The following is a 13,172-nucleotide window of genomic DNA, read 5'->3' as shown; positions in this document are numbered from 1 at the left end:
CACCCAGTCAGAGCTCAGAAAGAGCTAGGAAGGGTGAGCTTATTCAGCAGCACGTCTCAGAGACTGAAAACATTCTAGGCCTATATGAGATTGAACAGAGACTAGAAGCTTCCAGGACCAGGCCTAGGTTAGCAGACGGGCACTAAACCTCAGAGACAACAATTAGTTCTGGCAAATACTAGTTCCTTTTACAGGGGACTAGAGAGATGGTTGAGAGTGCTGGCTGCTTTTCCAGAGGACCTAAATCTGGCTCCCAGCATCCACATGGTTGCTCATCACCAGCTGTATCTTCAGCTCTAGAGGATCTAATGCCCTCTTCTGGTCTCTGTAAGTATATGCATGTGCATCTTGGTAGGTGAATATTTTTCTCCTTTCTCCACTTATTCACACCAGAACCGGGAGTTCTCTAGGCTTCTGAGGAGATATGTCCAGACAGCACACCCAGGAGGCTTCATGGTCTTGGATGGAGTCAACTGATTATGGGCAACTTGAATGGAGAATCGACCTCTCTCTTCTCCCCCCCCCCCTTTCTTCCCCCCTCCCCAATGGCATCTCACCCTGTAACCCTAGCTGGCCTGGAACCTACAGAGATTCACCTGCCTCTGTCTCCAACTGCTGGGTTGTGCACCACCATGCCTGGCCTGTTTAACTTTTGAGATGTGGTTTGGTAGGTACCCCATCTGCCCTCGAGCTTTCTGGTAACCCAGGCAGGCTTTGAACTCACGATCTTCCTGCTTTGCCCTTCCCTGTGCCACCACGCCCAGCCATGATGGATGTTCACTGAGCATGCTCTATGTGTCAGGCACACGCCTCTAGGCACTTGGGGATGCATCTGAGAAAAATTCAAGGAGCTCAAGCAGGAGGAAACGGGGAGGGTGGAGAATCTGAATTCAAAGGGAAGGGCATCAAGGCAGGGACTGTTTACCTCTGATTCTCGTCTGGCAGCAAAGATCACAACACTGGCTGAGTAACTGAGTTACCCTTCCACCTTCTAGCCTTCAGTACCCATCAGGATCCTACCCTAGGTCTGTTTCATTGGGCCCTCAGCTCTGTGATAACAATCTTTTCAAACTGTTCTGCCATCAGCGTGCTATGGTGCCTGGTGGCGCCTAGTAAGTGCTCAACACGCAGCAGTGTAATACATGGAGCATATTTCCAAAAAATCCATACTCCGTTCTAGAGCTTAAGCTTCCGGAACACCATACCGACATTAATCAATTCCTACAAATAAATACTCAGGGAGAGAGGCTTCTTCTGGACGGTCGGGGTGCCCCCAGACACCCCAATCAGAGGACTGTGGGCTCCTGGGAGCATCAGGGATCGCCCCGCCCCCTCCACCACGCAGCCCTCCCCTCGTCCTCCGCCCACTCCTGTCGGTCTCCGGGCGGTGGCGGCCGACTGGCTTTGTCTCCCGGGCAGGGCTCCCTCCCCCAGCAGCTAGCTGCCCAGCGAGGAAGCGGCAGAGCTGTCCAGCATCCCGGTGCTGAAAGCCGGAGCGCCGGCCCTTGCTCCACCATGTAAGGGTCATGCCCAGGCTCGCCCTGGCGCACCGCGGACATGGAGGAGGACCTGTTCCAGCTCAGGCAGTTGCCGTGAGTACCGCGGGGGCGAAGGGAGGCCGGCAGGGCGCCCTTTAGAAGAGCAAAGCCTGCAGGGGTGCATCCCCGCACGCACGGCCTCTTGGATTGGAAAATGCTGTTACAGACGGAAGAAATGGGCCTGGAGGAGACAAGCCATTTTCTCAGCCCAGCTTCTGTTTCTCATCCATTTCCCTCCCCCCAAGATCTGTCAGGACCTTGTGGGAATCCTTAGTTTCTGTGTTTTCCCTTGGAAATCGCTCTCAACCCCGAAGGGGGTTTGAGGTCTATGCTGTGAGAATGCGTTGGATGCTGTTTGGAAATGTGGGCTGAATTGACGAGGGCTGACATCTGTCCCCTTTCCAGCCTTTCTCCCATACTGTGCAATTCCTGATTTTTTTCCCCCTACAAGGTCTTTTAGAAAGGAATGGTGTGAGGTTGCAAACTGCTTTCTAAACAGCACGGATGCCTTCCTAGAGGAGAGGCTGTTTGCAAAGCACGTGAATGAAAAGGCTTGTGAGTCCTGGCTTGAGACTCTTGTCTTCTGAATGAAAGGTTTGGGGGGGGGGGAGCTAGCTGGAGTATGCTTTGGCTTGGACACACCAGGAATGCATTCCTTTGAGGTTGAGGTTGGGAATTTTCCGGGCATACCTACTTCACTGAGAATCTTGTGGGAATCACAGAGGCAATGGAGAAGACAGAGAGACCTTCAGGGGTATTTACAGACAGCATTCCTGCCACAGCAATGGTGTTTTGTTAAAGCAAATTCCAAGAGTCTGAACGGGGTCAGTATGAAGAATATTTCCAGGATTTCCATTTTAATTTTTAACTGGCATGTGGAAGTCGATTCTACTTGGGTCTGTTGAGAAGGACTGGGTATTGTTAGCATGTGTGACTTTAAATATGGTGTGCTCCCCCCACTCCCCAAACCTCAAGCCACCGAGGAATCCTCCCAAGTGACTTTTAGTGTGACTGGTCTGGCTCTCTGAGACTCTTGAGTGTTTGTGGGGGTTGCCATATTTACTCAATTCGGTCAAATTATTTTTCATTACACAGTTTTCAGTAATTAAAATTGTACTTTTACGCTTCTGTTAATAGATCCATAAATAACCCCCCCAACAACTGACAGCTTCATTTTACGATGCTAAAGGGTACCCGCTTCTAATGCCCCAAAGCAAAAATATAAATGTCAGAAAAGAGTCCCTCCTCAAGGAAACCATGCCACTCTCTCTGAGCTTAATCACTGTTTTCACAGAGCCCAATGATCACCCGGAATACAAAGGCAACCCACAAATTGAAACAATGTTGCACAGAATAAGATGCTCAGAATAAGAACAGGTACTGGAATGTCAGCTTTTAGTGGAATTAATTTTCACACCCCCGCAGACCATGTGAACATGGCAAAAGACATATGTGCCTTTAGCTTTCTAGAATATAGGCATGACATTACATACTAATTTTTTTTCCATAGCTAAAAGAATGAAAACTGGAAAACCAGGGTATGTCTCATGAATACTCTGAATGAGCACTTGCCTACCATCCACAGGACCTTGGGTCCCATCCGTGGCACAAAATATACAGAAAGAAAGAATGAGACTAGGGAAACTTATATATGTAATTAGTTGAAGCTAGGTTGAGATACAGGCCTGTCCTGTAATCCCAGCACTTGGGGGACCGAGTCTGGATACTTATAGCTTCTAGGCCAGCTTGGGCCACATGCTGTCTCAAAAAAATTCATCATCATCATCATCACCACCACCACCACCACCATCATCATCATCACCACCATCATCATCTGGGGAGGGGAGTACACACTGTTAGTTTCAGCACTCAGGAGGCAGAGGCAGGCAGATCTCTGTGAGTTCAAAGCCAGCTCTACAAGAACATGTTCCAGGACACCCAAGGGTATACAAAGAGAAATCTTGTCTGGACCCACCTCCCTCAGTTCTCTCAATGTTTTATAGATAGAAGAACACGTAGTATCCTTTGGAGAGGTTAAATGGCTTACTGTCAGAGCAGACTGGCTCTGAGCCAGGCAGTCTTGGGTTCAAAGCTTGACCTCAAGTCAATTAACCTTTCTAAGACTCAGTTTCCCTAGCTATGAAGAGACAGGGACAGAAGGGGTCAGGTGGCCAGGAGGTCAGTATGTGGTCAGCACACTTGGGCTCAATTCCTGAAAGAATAACTGTCATAATACTTGGTTCATATGTTTATCTTGGAGATGAAAGGAAACATGTTCTGAATGTTTAACAATATAAAGTGATAGTATCTATTTCCTATTGTCATTACACTTGAGACATTTGTAAAAGGTAACTGTGTAGATTACTGTTGCCGAACTGTCAAAACTTGCTGCTCGAAAACCCCAAGGGCTGGAAAGACGGTTCCGCTGTCAAGAACTCTAGCTGTTCTTCCAGGGGACCCAGTTTGGTCTTCAGCACCCATGCTAGGCAGCTCACAAACACCATTAACTCCAGTTCCAGGACATCTGACACCCCCTTCTGTCCTCTGATGGGACCTGCACACAGGTGGCATACAGGCACACATATGTATAAATGAAATGAAAAACAAACACCCTTTTAAAAAGAAAGCCCCCGGCTACCTTTGACTGGTCAGAATCAGCCTGTAAGTGTTCTGACCTCCCGTTTGTAAAAAAAAAAAAAAAAAAGGAAGCTAAAAAGAAAACAGACAGCCGTGTGAACCTGAGTGGGTTACACATCACGACTTAGATGTTTCTCAGACCATACCCTGCATATATCATATGCAGATGGCAGGCAACAGATTTCCTGAGAGCAATGTGGTTTAAAAATTATCCAGAGTGCTGGCAGGAGTGGACTCTGGAACAGACGCGGTCCTGCGGGAGGTTGGGTGCTAATCGACCATAAGCCTGTAAGCAGATTGCAGGGCTGGGGAGGGAGCAGGGTGAGCATTGTTAAGAAGGCAGGCTGTCTGGAGGCCCTGTCACAGAGCTCAGGGATGGCCCAGCTGAGACCACGGGTGGCTCTTGTTGTTCCCTGCTGACTGTAGGTGACACGCATGTGGGGTATGGAGTAGCCACAAGTTTGTATGTCGCTCTTCCTTATTGTGCGAGGCAGACTTGTGAAATTTCTCTTTTCCAGGTTAGTAATTTTTCTTTTTAGGGATGATGGAGCCCAGGGCCTTATACATGCCAAGCAAGAGCTCTGCCACCGATCCCCAGACATAAGATGATTCACCATGTAGACCAGGTTGTCCCAAAGCTCACAGAGACCTCCCTGCCTCTGCCTCCAGAGTGCTGGGATGAAAAAAATGTGTGCCACCAGACCTGGGTCCTCAATAATTTAACTTTGATACTATTCTTGGTAGAAAGGATTGGATGGATGGCTAAAATAAAATGGTCCATGCCTTGAAGAAGATGCCATCGTACAGTCACATGTGCTTAATATAAGTTATGTAATTTACATGTGAAATAATTTACGTGGTAAATTACATTTCTGCAGATGTAACAAGACACCCTGCATTACAGAGGAGAAAAGGGGTTTGGGGGGACTCAGCTCCGCATCGTAGTCCATCCCCAAAGGAAGTCAGGGCAGGAACTTGAAGCAGCTCATTTGTTGTCCAGGAAGAATTACTTCCACTCAGGGAATTCACTGCACAACCAAAGTACAGCAGGAAGCATGCAGGTTGCTCTGTGGGCTTGCTGACCAGCCTATACTGGGCTGCCTAGGGAATGGTGCCTCTGCACACAGTGGGCTGGACCTTCCTACATCAATTAACAATCAAGATGGTTCCCCCACAGGAAGGCACACAGGCCAACTTGATCTGGACAACTTCTTAACCGAGGCCTTCCTCTTAGGCTGTGTCCAGTTGATAGTTAAACTAATCACTATAATTTTGTAAATAAATATACAAAAATCTGCCCCTTCGATTTCAAATGCGCACCAAACTGCGATAGCTACCTGTAGCTAGGGGCTACCTCGGCATGGGGCACGCGTGTAGACTTTTCCTGTAATGACACTTGTCTGCCAGGTTCTGCCTTGCAGCGTTGGCCTGGGAGGAGAGACAGGCATTGAGCATGTCGAATTCCTAGCTGTGACAGCTGTTTCAGATGCTTGTACAGCCCAGGGCTGCTCGGGGGGGGGGGGGGGTCCTGATTCTCCACAGCAAAGAGATCAAGAAGAGCTTCCAGGCGTGGGTAGGAGCCATTCAGAAACAATACCTGTGTGGAGCGTTCCAGAAAGAGAGACTTTGTGAGGAACGGCCCTGAGTGAGAAGAGCATGGTGTGTCTCGCAAAAGACCACGGGTCCAGGGCACTACAGGCGTTAAAGGATGCTGTGAAGTTAGGTCTCCATGCTCTACTGACATCTCACTCTTATGGGGGATCTGAGTCGGACAGGGCTTCATTTAAATCCTGCCTCTTACACTTACCACCGGGGTGGATTTGGGCCTCTGTCTTCATCTTTGAGAGGCTAGATGCTCATCTGTGACACTGGGAGCCTGCTTGCCCCTGCGTGGCTGACATGTTGTAGGAGCAGGGAAAGACACTGGGCAGTGGGGCTCTGACAAGTGCTTCTGGCATTTCTTGCCCCCCCCAACTCCCCCCCTACTCCCCCCACCAGCTTTGGTTTGAGTCGCTGAACTTCATTCTGGTCCAGAAATAAAGCAAGCGGCAGCTACAATCTCCTTTGCAGAATGCCCGCCTGCAGTGTGGTGACGGCACGTGTCTGAACTTGAACTCTTTAAAAATATTTATACATTTTTAAATGTATGTGTGTATATAATCATATGTGTGCCTGCATGAGTTCTGTGTGTTCCATGCGTGCGGAGCAGAGATCAGAAAAGGGCTTTGGAGCCCGGAGACGTGGAGGGCCCGGAGGTTATGACCCTCTCAACAACACAATGCTGAGAAGGGACCCATAGTTCTTTCCAAGATCAGCAAGTGACCGTAGCCACCAAGCTCAGCTCTAGCCCGTGAACTTGAACTCGGGACCTCTCCTCTTTACAGTGGTTCCCATGATGGCCACATCCCCCTCAACATGTAGCCCAAACTCGTCTTCAGGAAACCTCGCTGCTTGCATGCCTTAGTATCAGCGGTGCTCCAGCCCATGGCTGTCTTCAGTCACCAGATCCCACAGGCGCTGTCCCATCTGTTCTCCTCGGCAGGATGCCTCTCCTTGCTGATCTCTCACTCATGCCCTTGCCTCCCGACAGCCTGTCCTCCTCCCAGCAGCTGAAGGGCTTTGGTTTTCCATTCAATTTTCAAACAAGTTTCTATGGGTGTGCCTACGTGTGAGGATGTGCGCATGCGCGTGTGCATAGGGACCCACAGAGGACACGGGGGGGGGGGGGACAGGGGATTGCGCTGGGAATGGCTTCGCCATCGCGCTATCCCCAGAGGGACTTCGTTAGATGTCCAATCATGCTGTCACCTGCTCAAAAGCTTCCTGTGGCTTCTGTGCACACTCCCCAGAACAACTGCGGTCCTCTCTCACGTACACCCGCTGGCGACCATAAGCCCTAAACAGACAAAACCCAATCCGGAAGACGCAGGCAGTGAGACCCTGGACAGGTGACAATTACGCCCTGTGCCTCTTAGAACCGGAAGTAGCTGGGCTACCTTGAAATGGTGCGGTGGGGCCTCAGAAACTCAAAAATAAGGGTCTACCCTCACTAGCAGTTCCACCCGCTCGGGGCCTGTATCCACAGGGCCAACCAACTGTGGGGTCGAGACAGAGAAGAGCATTGCCTTCCGGTCAGCACTCGCAGGCTGGTTCTGTTGCCTTAGCAACACAGCCTGTGATGCTGACCAGGGACAGGGACTGTAAGTAATTTACCGATACACTAGAGTACACAGGAGGATGTCTGAGGCCGTGCGCAAACCCCATACCATTTCATATCGCGTAGCCACAGACTATGGTTTCCATGGAAGGTTCTGGAACCAGTTCCTGTAGATACTGAGATTACTGCATATCCCCAAAGAAATGGATACATGATCTCGAGGAGGTGTTTGCACACCCAAGTGCATCGTGATGTCATCCATAGTTGCCAAACCATAGAGACAGCTCTTAACCATCAACACATCGAGAGAGTGTGGTATATGTATGTAAATGGAATACTATTCAGCCTTCAAAAGGAAAAGCATTCCAGTCCAGGTTGCAGCATCTTCATGGGTCACAGGTGCTTTGTGAAGTTGCTTGGATGAGTCCAGAGTAGGCATGTTTTTGGAGACACTGAGTAGAATGGAAGTTGCCAGAGAGTTGGTGGGAAACAGGGATAGGAAGCAGTGGGTGTTGTTGTTGTTGTTTTTGTTTTTTGTTTGGTTTTCGGTTTTTGGTTTTTCGAGACAGGGTTTCTCTGTGTAGCCCTGGCTGTCCTGGAACTCACTTTGTAGACCAGGCTGGCCTCGAACTCAGAAATCCGCCTGCCTCTGCCTCCCGAGTGCTGGGAGGAAGCACCGTTTAATGGACACAGACTTGGGGATTTTAAAAGATCAGTGCAGCAGGGCAGGCGCTGGCAGCAGCTGTGTCACGTGACTGCACTGCAAAACTCAGCACTGAAAATGGCAAAAATGGGAATTATTCACATTGCCTTTTAAATGCAGAGTCTCCTACAGGCCAAGCTAGCCTTGAACTCACTATGTAGCCAAGGCTGGCCTGGCTTGTCAGCCTCCCCCACCTCCTATAATCATAGATTCAGAGATTGCAGGTGTGCGCTATCATAAGCAGCAAGATTGCATATATTTTGCCATGAATAAAGAATATAAGCAGTTCCCGTTCATCCTCCAAGGATGACATCAAGCTAACCTTTGTCATTTTGTAGCATTTAATCATTTAAAAGTTTTATTATTAGCCAGGCGTGGTGGCGCACGCCTTTAATCCCAGCACTCGGGAGGCAGAGGCAGGCGGATCTCTGAGTTCGAGGTCACCTGGTCTACAGAGTGAGTTCCTGGACAGCCAGGGCTACACAGAGAAACCCTGTCTCGGAAAAAAAAAAAAGTTTTATTACTGTATTATTATTATTGGCAGAACGTGTGTTAGGTATGTACACCACAGCACACACGTGGAGATCAGAGGACAACTTTGCAGAATCAGTTCTTTCCTTCCACCTTCATACGGGCTCTAGAGATTGAATCTGCATCTGTAGGCTTGTGCCACAAGCCTCCTTACCCACTGAGCCATCTTGCTTTTCTTCCACTATATGGATTCATTTATTTTGCTGTTGGAATTGAACCCAGGGGCTTGGCCTTGTTAGGTCTGGGCTGCGTCCTGAACCACACCCTGCTCCTGGGCCAGTGTCCTTCCAGAGAAAGGTTCACAGGGAAGGGAACCCACAGGCTTTCCAAGTGTGGTGGCAGGGCTGCATAACACAGTTACGCAGAACTGCCAGACTCCAGCCACCCAGAGAGGGAAACCAGACACAGATTCCTTATTTATCTCTCTCATGTATTACTTTTTTAAATTATTATTTATTTTATTAAGATAATTATTTAATAGGTAATTTAATAGTTTAATTATTAGTTTCATTGTTTAATAAACAGTTTCCTTAATGAATAATTTAATTATTTAATAATTTATTAAAAATAATTTTATTAAAAACCATTATTTACTTTATACGTAGTGCTCAGGCATGCACCTGTGTGTGCCCGTGCACGTGGGGGCCACAGAACTGCTTTTGGAAGTTAGTTCTCTCCTTCCACCCTTCGGGGCCGAGGGGATAAAGCTCAGGTCACCAGGTTTGGCAGCAAGCTCCTTTACCCACTAAGCCATCCCACTGGCCCAGATTCCTTTCCTCACCCTGGCTCTCCTGTTCCTTCCTCCCTTCCCATTTCCTTTGACTAAGTCAAGGAAATTTACTTACTGACAGAATAACCATCTTTAAAGATGTTGACATCTGCCCACATTTATAGCACCCATGTAGATAGAACACACTGTTCTAAACGGATACATTGTTACTCAGAGACGGAGCTTGACCTGTTCACAGTACTTCATTTACTTTCTTTTTTTTTTTCTTCTTCTATATTCTTGTGGTGATAACAAAATCTACTTTTAACCATCTTCAAGCTCCCTTGAGTTTATTTCCCATGTCTAAGAGATCCTCCCCCCCCAACCCTTCCTTTCTCCCAGCCCTGGGTACCCAGTGGTACATTCTTTTTCCCAAGTTCACTTTCAGATTCCCCCGTGTCTCTTGGCCTTTCTGTGCCTGGCTTGTTTCCCTTAAAACAGTGCCTGCTGGTTCCATCAGCAAGCTTGGCTGCAAGCACCTTTACCCACAGTGCTGGCCCCTGGGTCTATCCTCTCTAGCTGGGTGCACCTGGCACATTCTGCATTAGGTCAGCATTCTTGTGTTTTGTTTTGTTTTGTTTGGTTTGGTTTTTTGAGACAGGGTTTCTCTGTGTAGCCTTGACTGTCCTGGAACTCACTTTGTAGACCAGGCTGGCCTCGAACTCAGAAATCTGCCTGCCTCTGAATCCCAAGTGCTGGGATTAAAGGCGTGTGCCACCACCGCCGGGCTCACATTCTTGTGTTATTGTTAGCCATTCCCCTTTTGCCTTTATTTGCTTGTTTGGTTGGTTGGTTGGTTTTTGGTTTCTCGAGACAGTTTCTCTGTATAGCCCTGGCTGCCCTGGAACTCACTTTGTAGATCAGGACGGCCTTGAACTCACAGAGATCCGCCTGCCTCTGCTTCTTGAGTGCGGGGACTAAAGGCGTGCGTCACTGCTATGCTCTCTTTTACTCCTTAATCCAGACAGGTTAAAAAGATTTCCGTAATTCTAACAAAATTACCTAAGAAAAACAACCTAAAAAGTAGGGGAGATGGTTGGTTGGCTTATGGTTACAGAGGTCTTAGCCCATGGCTAGTTGGCTCCACTGACTTAGGATAGCTCATAGCCAATTAGCTTCACTGTCTTGAGATAGCTCATAGCCAATTAGCTTCACTGTCTTGAGATAGCTCATAGCTAGCTGGCTCCATTGGCTTGAGATAGCCCATGGCCAATTGGTCCCTTTGCCTTGGGATAGCCCATGGCTGGTTCATTGTTTTGGGACTGTGGTACAAACACATCCTTGCAGCAGGGCTGTGTGACAGAGGCTTCTCACCTCAGTGAATCAAACAAGCAGAGAGAGAAGACAGGAAGGTGGCCAAGAGCCTGGATCCCCTTGAGGGGTCTGCCTCCAATGAATGACCCAACTTCCTCCCGCCTGCCCGCCACCTCTCAGAGGCTGGCGAGACTTTACCACAGGCTTTACAGTGATACTCCCTGACACATAACAGGAGCATTTCTTGACGTGATTGACATTTTAGACCTGATGTCATAGTCAGGTACTTAGCCATGTCTCCACCCACTAAATGCCACAACCTATCTCATGCCAGCTTCAATTACGATTCTTGAAACTGTCTCCCAACATTGTCCATGTCCCCAGGAGGGTGCCCCTTAGACAACAAGTTACATAGTCATGGCCTCCAGAACACCTTCCAATCTCGCCTGGAACCCCACTCCTGAATTCCATCCCACCAAACCCCTCATACCTGCTTCCTCAGCAGCCCCAGCACCGTCCCCCACCCCCAGTGTGCCTTTAGCAAGAGTTTCTGAGAGCCAACCGGGCAAGAACTCAGCCTTACAACGAGAACATCCTTGTTCCGGGATCATTGTGTAGACACAAGAAGAAAACCTTCCAGCTGGGTATGGTGGGGCATGCCTTTAATCCTAGGAATGGGGAGGGCAGAGGCAGGAGGATCTCTGTGAGTGCCAGGTCAGCCAGGGAGAGCTTGTGTCAAGAAATAAACAATAAAACTTGCCACCGTGAACCACCTTGGAAGCTGTCTACCCCACCCTCCACCCCTCCCCTCTCCTCTGATGACCTAGCTGGGAGCCGATACTGGTTCTCAGGTTCAAGCAGCCCTGGGTTCAAACCTAACTTTCCTGCTGACTTTGTACGGTGGTTGGGCAGGTTTCGATCCTCCCAGGCCTCAGATTCAGCATCTGTGAGGTGGGGACAGGAAGGAGACCCAGCTTTGGGGCCCGGTGCTTCCTAGAGTGGACACTCGTGCGAGAGCACAGAGAACATGGTACAGATCTCCTGGATGCCCAATCTCTGTGATCATTTGGTTTGGATGTGAAATGTCCTGACCGGCTCATCCGTTTGAACATTTGGTTTCAGGATGGTGGCTTGGACTTGGGGATCTGTGGCACCTTCCGGATGTGGGGGCTTAGCTACAGGATGTGGTCACTGCGGCAGTTGGCCCTACTTCTGGTCTTCTCTGCCCTTCCTGATCCCTGCAGATGTGAGTGAGCTCTCCCTGGCACGGGGACAGTATACCCTCAGACCGTAACCCAAAGTAAACCCTTTCTCACCTAAGTCACTTTCCCTCCGTGTTTCACCACAGCGGTGAGAAATGTCACTGACACAGGAAACTGGCTCCCGGAAGTGACTCACTGCTATGCTCAGCCTGACCAGAGGGCTCCCAGGCTTCAGAGCTGGTTTGCGGTAGAAAATGGGGAAGACTTTTAAGTCCTGGGTTAGGTAGGTGATGCCATAGAATACACAGGCAGAGGACGGTGGCAGGTTCTCCTGGGAACCCTGGAAGATCAGACGGCAAGGGAAGCTCGCCTGCTGCAGGGCCAGGCTCAGGTCGAAGCCTCTGGTCTCCAAGTCCTGGACTGTGCAGCTCTTAGGAGGCGAGGCCTGACTGGAGGACCTGAGTCACCTGGGGTGGGCCTTGACCCTGCTTCTGACCCATTTCCTGCTCCTGCCCACGTACCTCCCCCCCAGCTATCACAGACTGTGTCCCCTCAGACCGTGAGCCAGAGTTCATCGCTCCTCCCTAAGCTGTTTGCCTCAGGTGTGTCGCAGTCAGGAAGGTCATGAGAACAATCCTAAGTCAGTCACCTGTTTTCCAGATGTAGGATCAGTGCCCCTCAGGCGATGCGGGGCGATGGGAAGACACCACAAGTAAAACCCACAGAAAGCTAAAAGTTCCATGGGTGACAAACTTAGAATTCAGGAGTGGGAGGGACCTGCAAGGGCGTAGCGTCTAACTAACATCAACAGTGAGTTTCTGTCTTCCATGGACATTCTCGGGATCTTACTGAACTCGGGGGCCTTGAGCTGCCCTGCTGGGGCGCTGAGCATCTCGCCCAGCCCAGATGCAGAGCCAGTGATTGACTGACTCTCTCCATGCTCCTGGCCTCTGAAGGGAAACACTTGCCTATGGGCTAAGAACACGTATGCTGGAATCTAGCACAACAGTGCACACCTGTAAGCCCAGCATTTGGGAAGCTGAGGCAGAAGGATGATGAGTTTGAGCCCTGGCTGTCTTTTAAGGAAGTCATAGGGCTGGAGGGTGTTAGGAGTACCTGCTGGTCTCATGGAGGGCAAGTTCAGTTCCCAGTGCCCAGGTTGTGAGGCTGGAGCTGGAGCTCTCGGAGAGCCAGCATTCTCTTAAGGCCTCTGCTCATACACAGACACACACAGACACAAACCTACACAGACACACACACATACACACACACACACACACACATAAATAAAAGTAAAATAAATCTTTTTTATTTTTTGGTTTGAGTCAGGGTGTCTCTGTGTAGTCTGAGCTGTCCCATAGCTCACTCTGTAGCCCAAGAT

At 49.4% G+C, this 13,172-nt stretch overlaps 1 protein-coding gene across 1 annotated transcript in view; it reads left to right on the top strand.

The window, feature by feature from the left end:
- Window positions 1-1,349: 1,349 nt before the first annotated feature.
- Svop (SV2 related protein) overlaps window positions 1,350-13,172 on the top strand; it is a 59,917-nt gene continuing 48,094 nt past the window's right edge. The window contains exon 1 of the mRNA XM_021222704.2: window positions 1,350-1,592. Within this exon, the coding sequence (XP_021078363.1) occupies window positions 1,558-1,592 (35 nt within the window). The 5' untranslated portion in view covers window positions 1,350-1,557. The remainder of the gene's footprint in view (window positions 1,593-13,172) is intronic.

The sequence above is a fragment of the Mus pahari genome, chromosome 23, assembly GCF_900095145.1.
Source record: "Mus pahari chromosome 23, PAHARI_EIJ_v1.1, whole genome shotgun sequence".
NCBI lineage: Eukaryota > Metazoa > Chordata > Mammalia > Rodentia > Muridae > Mus > Mus pahari.
The sequence above is the reverse complement of the archived record's forward strand: the minus strand, read 5'-3'. Positions and strand labels throughout refer to the sequence as shown.